The sequence below is a fragment of the Trachinotus anak genome, unplaced genomic scaffold (assembly GCF_046630095.1).
Source record: "Trachinotus anak isolate AG129_WGS33_773 ecotype Australia unplaced genomic scaffold, CSIRO_AGI_Tana_v1 ptg000023l, whole genome shotgun sequence".
Lineage (NCBI taxonomy): Eukaryota > Metazoa > Chordata > Actinopteri > Carangiformes > Carangidae > Trachinotus > Trachinotus anak.
The window spans coordinates 2,605,637-2,622,937 of NW_027273874.1; the positions used below are offsets into that span (position 1 = coordinate 2,605,637).

General features: G+C 43.9%; 3 protein-coding genes across 4 annotated transcripts; 2 read left to right on the top strand and 1 right to left on the bottom strand.

The window, feature by feature from the left end:
* The first annotated feature begins 19 nt into the window (after positions 1 to 19).
* On the top strand, positions 20 to 6,404 carry man2b2 (mannosidase, alpha, class 2B, member 2). The gene is given in 20 exon segments (XM_071459169.1): positions 20 to 256; positions 425 to 571; positions 887 to 992; positions 1,077 to 1,249; positions 1,365 to 1,480; positions 1,729 to 1,906; positions 2,031 to 2,229; positions 2,354 to 2,544; positions 2,644 to 2,789; positions 3,182 to 3,211; positions 3,213 to 3,318; positions 3,552 to 3,829; positions 4,056 to 4,247; positions 4,359 to 4,602; positions 4,730 to 4,840; positions 4,935 to 5,127; positions 5,407 to 5,553; positions 5,649 to 5,761; positions 5,897 to 6,014; positions 6,154 to 6,404. Coding segments are annotated over 20 exon segments (3,030 nt in total). The 5' UTR covers positions 20 to 118; the 3' UTR covers positions 6,258 to 6,404.
* Positions 6,405 to 7,216: 812 nt separating this feature from the next.
* Positions 7,217 to 10,964, top strand: LOC139606814 (uncharacterized). Of its 2 annotated transcripts, none has more exons than XM_071459166.1 (8): positions 7,217 to 7,476; positions 7,825 to 7,896; positions 7,995 to 8,066; positions 8,216 to 8,415; positions 8,809 to 8,872; positions 8,958 to 9,123; positions 9,391 to 9,588; positions 9,834 to 10,964. In XM_071459166.1, exons 1-8 carry the CDS (start codon positions 7,462 to 7,464, stop codon positions 9,956 to 9,958), a joined length of 912 nt encoding a protein of 303 aa, XP_071315267.1. In that variant the 5' UTR covers positions 7,217 to 7,461; the 3' UTR covers positions 9,959 to 10,964. The 2 variants fall into 2 exon arrangements, with proteins under 2 accessions (XP_071315267.1, XP_071315268.1); XM_071459167.1 differs by having other exon boundaries at positions 7,451 to 7,607; positions 9,834 to 10,094.
* Positions 10,645 to 15,634, bottom strand: LOC139606813 (low density lipoprotein receptor adapter protein 1). The gene is made up of 3 exons (XM_071459165.1): positions 15,401 to 15,634; positions 12,952 to 13,686; positions 10,645 to 12,567 (listed from the first exon to the last, which is right to left on the bottom strand). The coding sequence occupies exons 1-3, from the start codon at positions 15,507 to 15,509 to the stop codon at positions 12,482 to 12,484; spliced, it is 930 nt and encodes a 309-aa protein (XP_071315266.1). The 5' UTR covers positions 15,510 to 15,634; the 3' UTR covers positions 10,645 to 12,481.
* Positions 15,635 to 17,301: the final 1,667 nt, after the last annotated feature.

A 17,301-nucleotide genomic window follows, 5' to 3' on the forward strand; every position in this document is an offset into this window, starting at 1 on the left:
ATATATTGGAGTCGTCAGAGTCACGTGCTGCAGCACAACAATAACAAGGAAGGAGATTTTAGAAGTTCTGCAGCTAAAGCTTCCCCATTTTGACGGGGTAAAAAAAAAAAAAAAAAAGATGAGGTTTTTCGCAGTTATTGTGTTTGTTTTTTGTTGCTGCGACTCATGTGCAGTTTCAGGCAGTGAAAACGAGCCAATTCAGACATTTGTGATTCCTCACAGTCACATGGATGTTGGCTGGGTGTACACAATTCAGGTAGGTTTCAATGTCTAACTTTCTAATAAGGTGTTAAACCTGTCAAACATATATTATACAGCCTACAGTTGAACAGTTTCCTTTCACCAAGGTACTGTATGTCATATAATTTGAATGAATATGTGTGTTGTCTGTATAAATATGAACTTGAGTTTATATTTTCCATAGGAGAGTATGCACGCCTATGCAGCCAATGTGTACACCAGTGTGACCGAGGAGCTGTCTAAGGCCAAAGATCGCAGGTTCATCGCTGTGGAGCAGGAGTTCTTTCGACTGTGGTGGGACACTGTGGCCACAAACACCCATAAAAAACAAGTAAGGATGTGCGATGAGTCACTGCTCTGTGCTGACATAAAAGACTGCGAGGTAGTCACAGTAAAGCAGCTCTAAGCCATATTTCTTAAAGGGATACTCCTGTATTGCCCTTTCATAAAGTTTAGGGATTTGCAAGAGAGAGATTGCAAAAAGATGAGTTGAAATCAAAGCAGCAGAGGCTAAGATATCCTGGTTTTAGTCCCTGTTTTCATAAGATGAGTAGTTCTGAACTGATCTTTACGTTTAAACTCAGTGGAGTCACCCTTTACATGCACAGTAAATATTAATCACGTTATGGTTTGCTTGGTTGTCTAGGTGCGACAGCTTGTAAAAGAAGGCAGGCTGGAGTTCATCATCGGGGGACAAGTGATGCACGATGAGGCTGTTACTGATCTAGACGATGAGATATTGCAAATGACAGGTAGTACTAAGCAAATCCTGCCGCCGTAACCCGAAATTCCAGCGACGACATATGTAGTGACCCAGTACCTCCCTGCTGTTTCAGAGGGACACGGCTTCCTCTATGAGACGTTTGGGGTACGTCCTCAGTTCTCCTGGCACGTGGATCCATTTGGAGCCTCTGCCACCACGCCGGTCCTGTTTGCCCTGGCAGGTTTCAATGCCCACCTCATCTCACGCATTGACTATGACCTCAAAGACACCTTGCAGAAAAAGAAGGTATTAGTTGGCGCCTCAGTCAGAAATGTAAATTGGAATTGTTTTGCATTTTATACTTCTTACCTGGACGTTGTAGTAAATAGTCACTGCTTATTATTTATCTGTTTTTGTACAGAAACTACAGTTTGTATGGAGAGGCTCCCCCTCTCTGAAAGATAAGCAGCAGATCTTCACTCACATTATGGACCAGTTTAGCTACTGCACTCCATCCCACCTGCCATTCTCAAACAGGTAGACCATGTTCAGACTATTTCTTTATCTCTGTCTGATGTTTTTCATTGTTTGTGTCTGCCACTACAGGAAGTTATTTTCATTCTACCAAAGCCCAAAGATCATAGGCTGACTTGAGTATGAATTTCTAAAAAGATATTAAGAAAATAGATGACAGATAAAACTGCATTACACTGGTTACTGAGATAAATGGTCTTTTTATTCATTAGAAAAACTGCAAATTGTCACCAAAAACATTTTGTTCTCAGTTCTGGTTTCTACTGGAACGGAGTTGCCTTGTTCCCAGACCCACCTAAAGATGGAGTTTACCCCAATATGAGCCTGCCCGTCACTAAGGGGACAGTACACGCCTACGCCCAGACCATGGTGGAGAACATAAAGCAGAGGGCAGCATGGTTTAGGACTAACCATGTGCTCTGGCCATGGGTGAGTAAACAGAAACCTGGCATCATTTTATTCAAGGTCAAGTCTTTTTTTTACATGGAGAGCTCCAGTGAAAAGTCTGCACATATGCACACAGTAGATTTATTTCTTCCTCCTTGTGTTTTAGGGCTGTGACAAGCAGTTCTACAACTCATCTGTACAGTTCAACAACATGGATCCTTTAATGAAGTACATCAACCAGAACAGCAAAGAGTTAGGGGTGACAGTCCGGTATGCCAGTCTAAGTGAATACTTCCAAGCCATCTACCAATCAAATCTTGTTTGGGAGAGTCGGGGAAGTGAAGATTTCCTGCCATATTCCACTGGTGAGAATCTGTTTCTCTGTTTCGAAGCATCACCTGCTTACATTAAAGGACGGAAATGAGGCACAGTCAAACACCGTTTTCATGTTGATATCAGCTACTGTGACTAATGTCTTTTATTTCCTAGAACCGTACCAGGCATGGACAGGATTTTATGCCTCCAGAAATGTTTTGAAAGGAGTGGCACGGCAAGCTAGTTCCCAGCTGCACGCAGCTGAGACTCTTTTCACCCGATATAGAATCAGCTTCCCTGACGGACCTGTAGCTAAAGACTGGGCCCTGGAAAAACTGAGAGCACTTCGCTGGGCTGTCTCTGAGGTAAAGTGTCAAATTGTCTACTGGACTCTTTTATCACAGGGGGATGGCATGAAATACACAATTCCACACCACAAGATGTCATTTGGCGTTTGTTTTTAGGTGCAACACCATGATGGTATCACTGGCACGGAGTCTCCCGAGGTGGCAGATATGTACCTGCAGCATCTCATGCAGGCCATGATGGGAGCGGAGGAGCTTCTCGCCGCGCTCTTTCTGCTGCCACACCACCTTGACATCCCCAGCATGCTCAGCAGCCGCTATCACAGGAAAGGTGACTTACAACAGGACAGCAGTTGACCTTAGCATGCTAATATTGCCGCAGCCTCCCCCCTTTCAAAATCATAAATTGTTGTTTTTTGTTTGTTTATGGATTAAAGAAACAAGATGCATGTTAATTAGTGAGTCTTTTTTTTTTTTTTTTTACTTTTTGGAGAGAGCCAGCTTTTGATATTCTTTGCTAATTTACCAGAAAGGCTGCGTCAAGCTGAACTTTCATTGTCAAAACATAAATGAATACATAAAAAAAAAATTAGTCGTCAGAATAACTGCTTTGAACTAAATGCTAACATTAGCATCAGGATTAACGAACTTTTAAGTTACCATTTCAATAAATTGGTCATTCATCTCCTCATGCCAGGTGTTCATCAGACTCTGGAGCAGCATGTCATCGTTTACAACCCTTTAGCGTGGAACATCACCACTATCATCAACGTCACAGTCACCTTCCCGAATGCAGCCGTCTTTGATGATGATGGACAGCCTGTGCCCGCACAGGTATTGTTTTTCCTTTTTCAAAAGCCAATAGTAACAAATTTAAATGTTTAGCAGACCAAGTAAAGCTGTAACAGCAGAATTGTACAGAACTGAGCAATGACTTGTTTTTATTGCTTATTACTTTAACTTTTGATTTGTAAGAGGAAAAATGTGTGACCTAATTGTCTTGCATTTCAGAAACAGTAAATCTATTTAATCTATGATGTAATAACATCTTCCTCTGTCTGTCACAGATCCAGAGGTCAGCACAGTCCAATGTGACCTATGACCTTTTCATCATGGTGGACCTCGGGGGCCTTCAGCACAGAAAATACTTGATCAAGTTCTCTGGCAAGCCGTGCTCTGGGAGATCCAAGTGTAGCTGGACGTATGAAGCTAAAGGGGTTCTGTTTGAGAGACGCCACGTCCGGGACTGGACCAAAACAGGAAGGAGGCTTCTACCAGTTCTGAATGAATGTTACAAGCTCATGTTTGACCAGGATACTAATTTACTGCACAGCATCACCTATCTGTAAGAGTTTACATATTCTCACGTCCATTTCTATTGTTTAGATATAATATGTGTTGTATTGTGTGTATCAGTGTTTTAGCAGTGATACAAAATAATTTGATCACCCTGATACTGCACATTCATTTCAAACTTTTAACTTCTCTGTCTATGACTCGACATCCCCTCATGCTTTTCTCTTGTGCCATTGAAACTCTCTGACCTTTGACCTCTCTGTCGTCCTTGGTAGTGAGGAAAAAAGGAGAGTAAGGATGACTCAGGATTTCTGGGAGTACCACGCAAATGGAGACGTGAAAGCAGGGCCCATCTCTGATAACTACATCTTCAGCACCAACGGTTCAGCTGTGCGGGCCTACAAGGCCGTGGAAATGGAGATTATACCTGGGAAGATTGTGTCTGAGATCAGGCAATATTTCTACAGGTGGGTTAAAGGAACTTATCGGATTCATTAGTATATTTTTTTCTCTGGTGAAGTTATTCTGCTCCTCTCTCCGCAGCCCTAACTGTGACATTATAATTTAACATCTTTCAGAGAGGAAAGCGATAAAGATTATGCTTACTCAATCACCACCCGTGTCCCAGAATGCTTCGGGACCAGACTGCGGTGTCATAGGCTGGAGCAGATCTATTCACTGGGACCCCTCCATCTCAACACAGAGGTCGTCCTCAGGACCAGCACTGCCCTGAAGAACAACAGGACTGTGTATACAGATGACAATGGCTACCAGATGATGAAGAGGCCACACAGGAAGTTCACTAATAACACTTTAGCAAGAGTAAGTCCTTGGAAAAGATGGAGATTCATGCTGCAAGGCATTTCCATGACTTCAATTGTGTAATTGGTCCCAGTGAGTTAAAGTATTCTAATGTGTAAAGTAATCCACATTAACATGTGTTTTGCAGAACTACTTCCCCATGGTTCGGACAGCCTACATTGAGGATGACCTCAGCAGACTGGTGCTCAGCAGCGACAGAGCCCACGGTGTGTCCAGCCAGGCCAACGGACAACTGGAGGTAGAAAAAGCCATGCGAGCGCACACTCAGTTCCTGTTTCTTCACACGGAAACATGTAAACATCCTGCAATTTGTTTTGTTTTTTTCCCCTTAGGTCATGCTCCATCGACGTCTTTGGAACAACTTGGCCTGGAACCTCGGCTACAACCTGACCCTGAATGACAGTTCAGTTGTAAGGCCCACCCTGTGGATGATGCTGGGCTCCATCAGCGCCACCTCCACGCTTTACCAGAGGGAGGCAATAGCGCTGCAGCACAGACCCGTCATCATGCCCATAGACCAACCTCGTGAGTGCCCATTTTTGTTAAGGCCACGTGACATAAAAACTATTTGACTATTTGATGTGTTTTTTGGGTTTTTTTTGAGGGGTTTTTAACACTTAACAACAAATAACATTCAACCACAACATCTGACAATTTCAGTGTTTCATAATGTTCTCTCACCAGGGCAAAATATAAAATGTAGAGGTAGTTATACCTCTAAGTATATGTCCCTGCTTCTGTCACTCCTGATGCACTTTGTCAACTTCTGTACTGTATATTTCACATTTCGCTCCCCGCTCTCAGAGAAGCCCTGGCAGGAGAAGGAGCCCAGAGGAACTTCTCCCGTGCGTTCAGTTGTTCTGCCGCCAAACCTCCACCTGCTCAGCCTCAGTGTCCCCGGATGGAACTACAGCTCTAATCATGACGTCCACCTCAGTCGCATACACTCAGGTCAGCAGGGATAAATACTGGGCTCATTAAAATCTGTCCATTGTGTTTGTTTTTCTATGGGATTCAATTATGTCATTTCTTTTTTGTGCATCTAGGTAGGGATCTGCCCTCAGAGCCGGACTATGATCGTGTCCTGTTGAGAATCATGCATCTGTTTGAGGAGGGAGAAGATCCCGAGCTTTCAAAGCCAGTCACCATAAACTTAAAGGTACTGATAAGGAATACAGCTTCAACTCTGCATATCAGCGTTGTGCTACTGTAAGAGGAATTCCATGGATTTTCATAATTTTAAAAATAGTTTACTTACTCTTTTTTCTTCAATGGCCGTTTCCTGTATGGGCAGGATGTTCTGCAGGGCATAGGGGAAGTAAAAGTGCTAGAGGAGCGCTCTCTCACAGGAACCTGGGACATCACCAGTCTGCAGAGGTGGAAGTGGAAGACTGCAGATGACTTAGAAACAAGTGAGAAATGGCTGCACACAGGAGAAGTGTTTATGCCCAGTCACAGTAATGCACTACAGTTCACTGGTTTTGATTGACATTCCTTTTTTAACAGACTTACACTTAGATATACATTAATGCCTTTTTTGCCTTCTTCTAGAAAACAAAGGGCCTTGGAGATGTGGGGAAGAAGCTTTCACTGTCACCATCTCACCCAAAGAGATCAGGACCTTCTTCATTCACTTCGCTTCAAAGAGCTTTTAGGCTGAACTGTCTTTTGTCTTCTGTGAAGATGACCAATCTTGAGACGTGTAATATGACAGTGCTTTTTAAAGATTTGACCCTTTGCTACACTGTTAATGGATGCTCCTTTTGCACAATATGTTGATTTGTTCAGAGGCACTGAGGCACTGATGGGGTGTGGACGTTCCCACTTTGAGTCCCTGCTGACTCTGACTGAATAAAGTGATTCTTTTTGTCTTGTTCAAATCTCTGTGTTTGAGTTCTGTCTTCTCTCACACAGGCCAACCAACGCTACAGTCAAGTTTGTCTGATGGGTGTAGTTGCATCATATTATAGATAACAATACTACATATGGTGGCCCATTTACGACAAGAAAAGCTCCTCAAATGTTCCTCCCACTTGCGGTCACGGGTTTCAAAAAAATAAAATAAGGAGTCTTAAAATTGGTTTTATATTTGACGTGGTCCCAGTAAAAAGTGAGGTTGATACAGGAGAGATATGGCCGCTCCCGTGACGCATTTCTGGAGTTGCAGCTGAGACACAGCTCAAGAAAATAAAAGAGAAATGGTTTCTTATGGCAAGATGTTTATTTGCTTGTCAAATTGAAATAAATACTCCTTATTTCTTGTCTATATATTCTATAGGCTTAATTCTTAACAGATATAAAGGGTGGTATCAATCAAAATGAAAGTGTGTTTTTAAAAAGGTCAAAAAATTCCATTAAGTAAAGAGGCCAAAGTGGAGTGTGTTAGACCACGGACCCTAAGGCCAAAAAATAGGTTTAAGCCATTTCTGTATTCTGAGGGACCCCAGCAGTGAGGAGCAAGCCATCCTGTTTGTAACATCGTCATGGCAACGGTTTTACATTAAATTTACCTGGTGGGTCAGTGACATTTTGGCCGCATTAGTACAACATCTTTGCAGAAGCTGCAAAGCTTGACAGGAAAAGGTCATCTACCATTATGGCCGCTAGGGGCCTCACACGCCCGTCGCCAACCCTAGTTTCAGCCGACAGCTACAGCCACAGCAAGAGGCGGGCACCACCCTCGGCCTGTGTGTGCATCACCGCAGCAGCAGCAGCAGCAGCAGCAGCAGCAGTTCACCACAGAAGATGAAGTCCTGCATGAAATAGCGGGCTGTGGTGATTTAGTGTCGGCATGCAGTAGCAATAACGCGCCATGATCGCCCCGGGAAGGAGACGACGTTGCCTGGCGTTCGGATCAAGATGAGCGGCAGCAGCGTGAGTCCTGTCTTCCTCATGATGTGCGCCTTTATCAGCTGCAGGAGACGTTTTCAGGAGCGCAAGATGCGTTTTGCTGCATGGACGCGACGTTTTCAATCGCACACTAAAGCTAAATGGCATCGTTCAATGTAAGGAATGAAGTCTTTGTTATTGATGGGGATGCAGGATGCTGTGAGGAGGAGGCGTTTGACGTGTTGCTAGGATACTGGGCTGGGAGGATGCTGGAGGGTTTGGCAGGTCTCCCCCGAGGTGCTGGAGGAGTTTGAGGTCAGGCCTGTTGGATGTTTGATCAAGATTACGAAGAATAACTTTGTATGTGTATTTGTGTTTTGCCTGTTTGGATAGAAAAGAGAGAGGGAGCAGAAGAGGAAGCTGCAGCACTTTCTGAACGACCTGGCTTTGCTTGGATCATTGCAGGTTTGACCACACTGGTGGTGAATGATTGAGAGGATGAGAGGATTAAACAAAGAGTGCGCCAATCAAGCTCGTGCAAAATGATATTGTTTTCCTTGCAGGGCTTTAAATACTTCCAGCCTTGGCTCAGAGGGAAAGAGGAGTTGCTCCTGACAGTCGTCAATGAGGATCTGGTCAGTTTCTGTGGACAAAAAACTCATAATATGTGATAAACCTTGCAGACAGTGCTGCCTGCTCGATGTCACTGTCTGTTCTTACTGTCTTGTCTATGCTACATCTGTCTTCCTCATGTGTTGTGTGCCGCCGCCATTCTCTCCTGCAGGGTTGGCGCTCCCCAGGCTTTGTGGTGTCCAGAGCATCCTCTTCCTGCCCCACCAGCAGCTGTAACAGCAGTGATGTCTCCCCCAGCAGCAGCTCCCCCAGCCTGGCCAGTCGGAGCAGCTCTCCCCTGCCTGGGGAACCCACGGGCCCTCGAGACCACCAGTCGCAGACGCACACCAAGCCGCAGCCGCAGACTGCCAGGTGACTGATTCCACCTGGTGTGTGTGTGTGTCTGTATATAGTAACGTGTATGTATTTGTTTGTGTTTAGTTTCAAGGAGGAGCCTTTAATGATGGTGTTGTCATCAAGGTGAAGTAGCATCTTGATTGACATGTATAGATGCATCAGTACTTTTTAAACAGTTAATAATCTTAAATTGCAACCACTCATATCCCACAGTTCCCGATAGATTGATTACTTCTTTTTCTTTTTCAGTGTTCATTTGTTCATTTGATTTTAATGGGACAAATGCTCCCGATGAGGCTTTAGCTAAGCATTTAACAGGCCATCTTAAACTGAACACATACATGTATACAGACCTGCTTGCATGCAGACTAAAGATACACATTGTTTGACCTCTTTCTGTATTCTTAGGGACCCCAGCAGTGAGGAGCATCTTCTCCCAGCATCCCCCAGTGAAAGAGAGATAGCAGTACCTGTAAGTGCTTCAGCCACTAACCTCAGGCTTTAATATTTAACCCGCTCACCCTGTCTCACCAACCTCCACTTTGTCCCTCGAAAAGGAGGTGAACTGCACTCTGTTTTTACTGGCCGGCTACGTCAAGTACGGACGCCCCTACGCCTGGATACGCTCCAATCACGAACGCCTGGTCAACATCGGAGGCACCGATTCGATGGTCAAGGACACGCCCATGAAACTCAAGTCCATCTCGGACTGGCAGACGCGAGGTATGGAAACAATGTGAGGAATCCAAACCGGAGAAAGTTATTGTTTCACTGCACAGATTCAATAATTACACCACTTTCCATGAGCTAAATCAGATGCAGATGTCTTTGCTTGGGTTTAACCTTCTTAGAGAGCACTGTTTGGTGTGGATTAGATTTGTGGAAAAAAGCTTGAGGTGCTTTAGTTTGAAAACTGTTGGATTCCACAAATGTTTTTATTAGATTAAAAATGCTTTTCTGTCCTTTTCTTCTTTTTTTTTTTCTTCGTAGGTATTCGTGTGTGGGACATCGTCAGTGAGCTGGTGTGCCTGTGCACTATGCCCTCTCCTTCAAACCCTTTCGCCCTGGACATGCGTTACATTAAAAGTCTTCCCCTCCCCGACCAATTCCTTGTCACGGGCGCTCTCCTTAACTTCCTGGAGATGTATGTGGTGTACGGGAACCGGGACGAGCTGCACTATGACAAAGGTATCACTCATCTCAGTAGATCATGGAGAGCGACAGGTGGTGTCAGGATTTTTAAAATACAGCACACCATTTGATTTTTAATGCACTGTCACTATCATTGAAAACCAGCAGGTGATGCTGTTTAGCTGTGTGACAGAGATCAGACACCCAGCCTTTGTCCCGCGCTACACTTTGCTACGTTTCAATGTTAAAGTTACTCAGCTCTTGTTTTTTGGTGATTTCATTTCATAGTTTTCTCCTTTCAGTTGTAGAGGAGGTGAAGCCTCTGAGGCGTCTCCACGTCCAGTCCCTGCTGGAGTTACAGCGACACAGAGACGCCTCCAGGTTGAGCTGCACCCCGACAGCGCGGGACTCTTCTGGAGAGGAGTGACCGTAACTGATCCGTACAGAGACGAGATATCCTCAGTGCACTTGTATTAACTTCTTGTAGGAAAACAGAGACAGCAGAAGTGTGTGAAGGACTGTCTGTAGTTGAACTCTGTTATAGTTCAAGGATTTTTGTGCTTTGGTGCGTTTAAGGATTCCACTGTTTGACTCATCATGAGTGTTTATGTAACCTGTATGAACTAAAAGCCTGAAGTGAGCTCTCATCATCACAGTATTCATATCGCGCACTGTACAAATCTGTGTGTTTCAAGGCTGCGCTGTCCAGTTGCAGCTCTATCTGTATCTTTGCCACAGTTGGAAGGTAGTCATGTATCAGATGTTTTGGAAATGTGAAAAAAAAAAACAAAAAACTGGAGAATAACCCTGGGAAATGAGTCACATGACTGAGATTAAACATCCCAGGACCTCTCTGAATGCCTTGCCCCCCCCCCCCCAAACTCTTCAATCTCAATCTCTTCCTCTCCCACACACTCACACACACACACTTAAAGACAGGAATTCGGTTTTCACCAGGCCAAATATAACATTTTAAAACTTGAGTGTTCAATCCTGGAAACAGAATCATTTATCGGGGTCAAAGTTGCAGAAGTTAAAGCTGGTTAAATATTTGTCTTTTTCAAAGTTAGAGCAGCATGAGAACAAACATGTAAAGACAACAAACAAAAAAGGTTGTATAAAAAGTTTTAATAATTCATAAAATACATATTTAAATATGTACAATGACAAAACAGTACACTGATAAAAAATATATCTTAAAGCAGGCACTTGAACCCCTTGTCTGAGATGAGGGTTGTGCTGTTTGTAAAAGATACATCATGGGTACAAAATGTTAAAACCCGCTGATAAAAACCAAGTGGCACGTCAGTCCAAAACACAGGCAAATTTCCCGTTAAAAAAAAAAAAAAAAAAAAAGTCAACATCTCTAGCTTAATTTTGGTCAGAAAACACAAAATGAGAACTGAATGGTCGCCTCGGGGTGTCCAACTAATCCTTAAGTCTCTCATTTGTAAACCTTAGACGGAAATCACCATCATGAGAGCGTGTTATGTAATACTGCACATATCAATGCCCATAACCGTCACTTTAAATGGACTTAAAAAGCAGTTAAGGCACCTCTTATGGCTTTGGCAGCGTGAACAAGTCGAGGGCTCAAAGAGTTAAAAGCGCAATGTAGCATCTGCTGATGAGGCCGATCCACATGCAAAGTCATGGTTGGACACGGGAGAAGAATTCGGGGCTTTTAAGAAGATTCTCCATCTCAGATTTCCCCCCTATTGGAATGCAGGTGCATGGCCGCACATTCCTCACAGAGGCTCCACATGGGAACACAGCGTTCCCAGTGTTTGGACACAAACAAACTCGCAAGTCATGGCTGAGTGTTTTTCCCCCACATAAAATGCAAATAATTTATCACTGTGGACAGTCAGGATGTGTTTTTTTTGGTTTGTTTTTGCAGGATGTTGCTATAATGTGCAAGGGGAGGATTTTGTTGACCCTGCAAGTTCTGCAGAGGTCCATTTTTTATTTACGATGCAGGTGCTGGGCCTGTCGTACAATTTATAGAAGCAAATGGCTTCTTAAAATGCAGTAAGAAATTGACACTTGTGATTACATGAGGAGGAATGATACTGCGATGTGTTCAGGTGTCAAATTTTACGGCTGGAAATTTGGAAAGTGCTCAGAAATTACTAAGTAACAGCATTTGTGTGCATTACAGACTATAGTCAATTTTACTTCACTTTTGTATGACATGCCAGCATTTTCCTCTTTATCTTGACAACTAAAATGATGTAATCCTGACCAGAACTATCACGGTATAGATTTAAAGTGTGGTTGTGTCTATCTTAAAAAGTGAGAAAAAACATACTTGCTAGTGCCACATGGTTTAAAAAAAAAAAACAAACACATAAAATCATCATGACCTGTCACAAATATCAGTTAAATAAAAATCAGCCTTCAGAAACACCAGGACTCTCGTCGTCTCTTTTTCCAGTTTTGCCTGTGGATCATTTTGGCCAACAGCCAGCATCATTGTTGGTTTAACCGTCTCTTTCCAACAGACCAAACCCTTCCGTGGCTTCAGTATCAAGAAGACTCCTTAAAAACAAACAAGCCAACTAAAAAAAGGGGCCACAGAAATGAATCAGTCGGGTCCTCAAATGGCTCGCAGCCGGTCACAAGTCCTCACATTGCCGTTGACAGGCGAACAAAGGGAAGCTGTCAACAGCATCTTGTGCTGAATTGACGCCACGCTTGCAAAAGTCAACAGACAACTTTGCTGCGTCACAAACCTTCAAGTCCATACACTCACTGATAACGGCAACATCCTCTCACAAGCAGAGTCCTTAGACAGTATGTCCAAATATGGGCTTTCCCACTTCCCAGTTGAATCCCCTTTTTCCTTCCTCCTGTCTTGTTATCACTCCCTAACTCCTTTCAGTGCTGTCATCCTTGAGGTTGTCATTAGGTTAATGTGGTCCCATGTTTGAGGGGTTAGAGCCGGGGTTCAGTTCCAGCTGTCAGAGGCAGATCCTCTTCTGGTGATGGCCCTCATTGGGCTGTGAGACACAGAGCCTCTCTTCTTCCAGCGGACTGAAAAGGAAAGACAACGGGGTCAGTGATGTTAGACAAACAGAAAGCGAACACTGGTGCTTAAAGATTAATTATGAACACACAACCAGTCTCAACAGTTTGTCAACCTTGACTCTGAAGTGTCCCAGTAAGGCTATTCATTGACTACTACCTACTTCATGCTTGGTTTTCATTACTTTCACCCAATGAGCTTAAGGTCAGAGGTTTAGACCAACAACTCTGCCCCACAAAGCCAAAGCACAACAGCTGAAGTTCCTGCTGAAAGCTAACAAGCCTAGCTCAGCAGAGGAGCCATAACAGCCAATAAAATTGTTTTTATTGTTTTATAATCTGTTATGTAGTTTAGCTGCTCTTTGCCTTTGTAAGTCTGTACTGTCATCTCACCTTTCCCCAGACTGGCGGGCAGGGTGGAGCTCTTCGTGTTGGCAGGAGAGTTGGACGACTCCTCTACACGTTTCCCCTTCACCTCCCCTGGCGTCAGCGTGGCCGAGCCTTCCTGCTGCCAGTCGCTCAGCGCCCGCTGGAAGGAATGAGCCAGACAGGCCGTCATGTCTCGCGCCCGCTCTGCCCGGCTGCACCAGAACACCCGACACTGCAGCTGCTGCCCGTGGTGCTTGCAGATGTACAGGAAGACATTGGGCCGGTTGGCATCAGCGGCACAGTACGCAATGTCCTGCAGGTATGTCTTAGTGAGCTGCCGGCCAGTGCTCAGCTCCTTGACCTCCACGTATCTCGGACGCACCACCAGGGCGTGATCTTTGCTCAGCTTCTTCCCGTTAGCAATACCTTCAAGCAAGTGGCTAATAGCATCCTGGGCCTGCTCTCGATCCAGGGAGAAGATTTTCTCCGTGCCCAGGTAGTGGACCTTGAAGAGGGGGTCGCCATGGGACAAAGACTCTGTGCGGTCGCGGCGAAAGCGGCGACGTAACGCAGCAGGAGAGTTCTTAAGGGTCTGCATGAGGTGGAAAGTGCTGAGAGACATGGCGCGTTTCAGGTTGGGTTTGAGGGAAATTTTAGCTGAGGTGCAACTGCCTGTGGTCGGCTGGTCCTCTTCAGAGCGTCCCCCACTCTTCCACCTTTCTTCTATAAATGGAGCGTAGTTGCATCCACTGCTTGTATCTGAAACGGACAGACAAAGACAGTGACGTTAGTCAAAAGACACATGAATAATTAAGTGAGACAGATGCTTAAAGCTTTGTATTTAAAGGAGGTGAGGGAGAGACTACATCCGGAAATTGGCTTGTTTTGATCAAGGATTATCTTTGGCCTGAAGAAACTCCTCATTGTGCAATCTCATTCTTACAACTCCTTGATAAGGGAGGGAAAAAAAAAAAAAAAAAAAAAAAACATGCTGTCAGCACAACTTGTACTGCAGCGTGGAAAAACAAAAGGCCACCAAACAGGATCAGTAACATGAGTGACGCATTCAGTGAGGAATATTCATTCACCACAGACACCAGCCATTAAATATTTACAGTCAGGTTTGGCTGGGGTTTTGTGCTCACAGCAGTGTACCATTAGCAGTCGTACAAAACACACTGATGAGCTGGAGACACGTCAAAATAAATGGAAGGTTACTGTAGCACACAGGTGACACAAAGGCAATCAGGAGGGTGCATAGCCTTCTTTAAACTCAACCCCACTCCAAGCATTACAAACAACACTCATATCACCACACTATATTAGTTACTGGATGACTTAAAGACTTCTGTGACCTTGTTAACTCAAGTCTTATGCAACCACATCTGGGCCCCCATTGTCTCCAATCCTACATATCCACAGAACTGCCTGTTCTCCATTGTGTTGCACTTTATTTTTTCCCCTTTCTCTTTTCTTGGCCATTCTTTCAACATCCTAGCTCCCTCCTCAGAAGTGACTAGGAGAGAGAACCGCCGACTGTTCCAAGGTGGTGGCCATTGTTAGTCAACCCCCCGTGCAGGAAACAGCTTTGCATTCCCCCCTAAATATTTCTACCACAAACAATGGCATGCTTCTGAGAGTATGTCACATCATGAAAGAGAAGTAAGTTGACCTGGAGCCTAATATGTACATGTGCGTGTACATGCACATCTGTAGGTTACAAAAACAAGCAAAAATAATGAAACCACAATATTCATAATGAAACACCCGCACAAACAGGCATCTATTTTGCATTAAACCAAGGCTATTGGCTGCACAGTCCAAATTTACATCCATGTAAGACCTCCAGTGCATCAAACCCGCATAAACAACTGTCCCTCTGTTTTCTGACTGGACATTTCTGCTTATATTGAGAGTCTGGCCCAACATTTGTTCAGAACATGTAGAAAAAAATAAACATCTATTCTACACAACTAAGAGAGACTATAAAAAGAACTCATTTTCCAGGTAAAGAAGCATCCTACAAGGCTGAATTTAATGGTTCACCTCATCCTCTGGCCATCTTCCACCAAAATAAAAAGCAATTAATAGAGGGATGGTAAGCAATATTTGATATCTTTAGTTTGAGTAATGTGCTCCTTCCCTTTGTGCCGAATTAAAGACCAGAGCCTAGAGATTACTTAAAACAGCTCAAAATGTGCCGTTTGACATATAATAATATCAGGAATAAGCGAGATAACATGAAATTGATAGATTTCAGAGCGTGGTTCGGCGTCCTCAATAGCGAACCAGAGAACTCAACCTTCCGGGCAAAAAAAAAAAAAAAAAAAAAAAACCTGCTAAACGTTGTCAGAATTTACTTTTCCCAGCAGATATTGCCAAGAGGCACAAACGATGTTTACAGACACTACAACCCGCTTTAGGTATAGTATTAAAATGAGTCTCTGCGCTGCTTTCCCTCAACGTGTCTTACCTGTGCACAGTTTCATGCAAACGACGTCCCCGGGCGCCTCAGGTGAACCGCGGAGCCCCGGGATCGGTTCAGACTCTCTGGGCAGGTGGAAGCCGGCGAACCCGCACATCCACACCAACACTGCGGCTGCTCCCCGGGCTCAGCGTCCCTCCTCGCACGTCAACGAAGCGACAGCCGAGCGGATGTGCGAGTGCGTTTCTGTGCTCGGCGTGTACGGATTGAGTGAATCACGGAAGGCGTGGGAGAGCGGCTTTAAAACAGCGGAGGCGCGACCTCGTCACACGCGTGGACGAGCGTCTGCGGTGCGGCAGAGGGAGGTCGACAGGGGGGGGGGGGTAGTGATGATTTACACGACAAGAGCGATTTACAGTACATGACAAGCTGGATAACAATTTTTGCTTCACTTACTGGCATTCATGTTTTGTGTTTACCCTTTTTTTTTTTTGGTACATATTTAACCCCTCATTCCAGTTTGTGTCTTTTTTTTTCAGTGGCTTTAAGATTGTTGAAATCACCTCTTTTCACTGTGACTGTCAAATGCTCTAAATTCTGTTTGAGCTAAACACAATATTGCAACCAGCGACTCAATGGTTTTTAGGGTTTGCTCAAATGTGCATCATTATCGTTTTATACACATTCCCTCAAATTAATCCTGACACCTTTGGTGTCTGTGGAAAACTTTGAGGCCAGTTGAGTATGTGTAGTATGTGACTGCACAGCATGAGTTTGCAGTGACTGGCTCACCAGCAGAACGGCTGCTTTTTAAGGTTGTTTAAAGTAGAAATTTTAACAAAAAACTAATTTATTTTTATTTATTTTTTTTTTTGCTTTCGCACATTTTATTAACCAAAGTAACAAAATATGGAGATTATACATTCTGAGAGATTATTGTGCCAATGAACGACTAGAAATAAACACTAGTAATAAGTCACATAACACATAATTGAATTAAGCAAATTCCTTCATATCATTATGATTTTTGAGCTGGGGAGTATTTTCATTATCAGTGAATCTCTGGGCTAATCAACGAATTGCTTACTCTGCAATATGCCAAATAAACAAAAACAAAAAAAACTTTTCCCAAGAGGTTCAAATTTTTTGTTTTGTCCAACCAAACCTCAACAATCAACCTAAATATTCTAATAACAATGATATCAAACAGAAAAATGTCAATCCTCAGATTTGATGAGCTACTTTTTTCCCACTTATTAAAAAAAACAATTAACCATATCATCAAAATTGTTGAATTTGTTAATTGACCAATTGATGGACTAATTGTTCTGCCACTAATTAAGAACCTTTATGAAAATGAATACAATATATATTTGAATCTGCGTGGCAATTGAAAATGTTTAAAGTGTAGGTTATTCAGGACACTATATTAGTTGAGATCATTTCATAAGCCCATGATGAAACCATGCTCTTCCAGCTGAAAGTTTCACATTACTTCAGCACATGTGCGATACCATACTGAGAAAACATCTGAAACCCACTACCTCTCATTACCATCACGTTGCGTCATAGTCCGTCTCTAATGGGGATCGTTGACCTCACTGGTTCAGATCTGCTTCACTGTTTATTCTGGGGGCATTTTGAACAGTGGCAGAGGAAAACTTTAAACGGTTCCATGTGTGCACAGGTCTGTATGTGTGTGTACGTGTATGTGTGTGTGTGTGTTTGGCTGGGTGTGCCTGACGTGGGGAAACAGTAGGGCCCCTGTTTCTTCTGGGTTTGGCCCAACAACAGTTAGGTTCTGGACGTCACACGGGCCTCAGCGCCTAGCAGGACACACTGGAACTATTCTTGGGGCACCGGTGACATAATGGACCATCTCAGACAGGCACCCACCCTCCCTACGTATCTCACAACGGACAGCAGGCACAGAGTCAGCATCCAAAGCG

Excerpts from the sequence above, each read along its gene's own strand:
- LOC139606814 (XM_071459166.1), top strand. Across the intron at positions 7,897-7,994 it reads CTTTGCTTGGATCATTGCAG|GGCTTTAAATACTTCCAGCC; the intron begins GTTTGACCACAC and ends TTTTCCTTGCAG. Across the intron at positions 8,416-8,808 it reads CCGCAGCCGCAGACTGCCAG|GGACCCCAGCAGTGAGGAGC; the intron begins GTGACTGATTCC and ends CTGTATTCTTAG.
- LOC139606813 (XM_071459165.1), bottom strand. The coding sequence starts at position 15,509 with ATGTGCGGGTTCGCCGGCTTCCACCTGCCCAGAGAGTCTGAACCGATC. Across the intron at positions 13,687-15,400 it reads TTGCATGAAACTGTGCACAG|ATACAAGCAGTGGATGCAAC; the intron begins GTAAGACACGTT and ends TGTCCGTTTCAG. Across the intron at positions 12,568-12,951 it reads GCCCGCCAGTCTGGGGAAAG|TCCGCTGGAAGAAGAGAGGC; the intron begins GTGAGATGACAG and ends TTTCCTTTTCAG.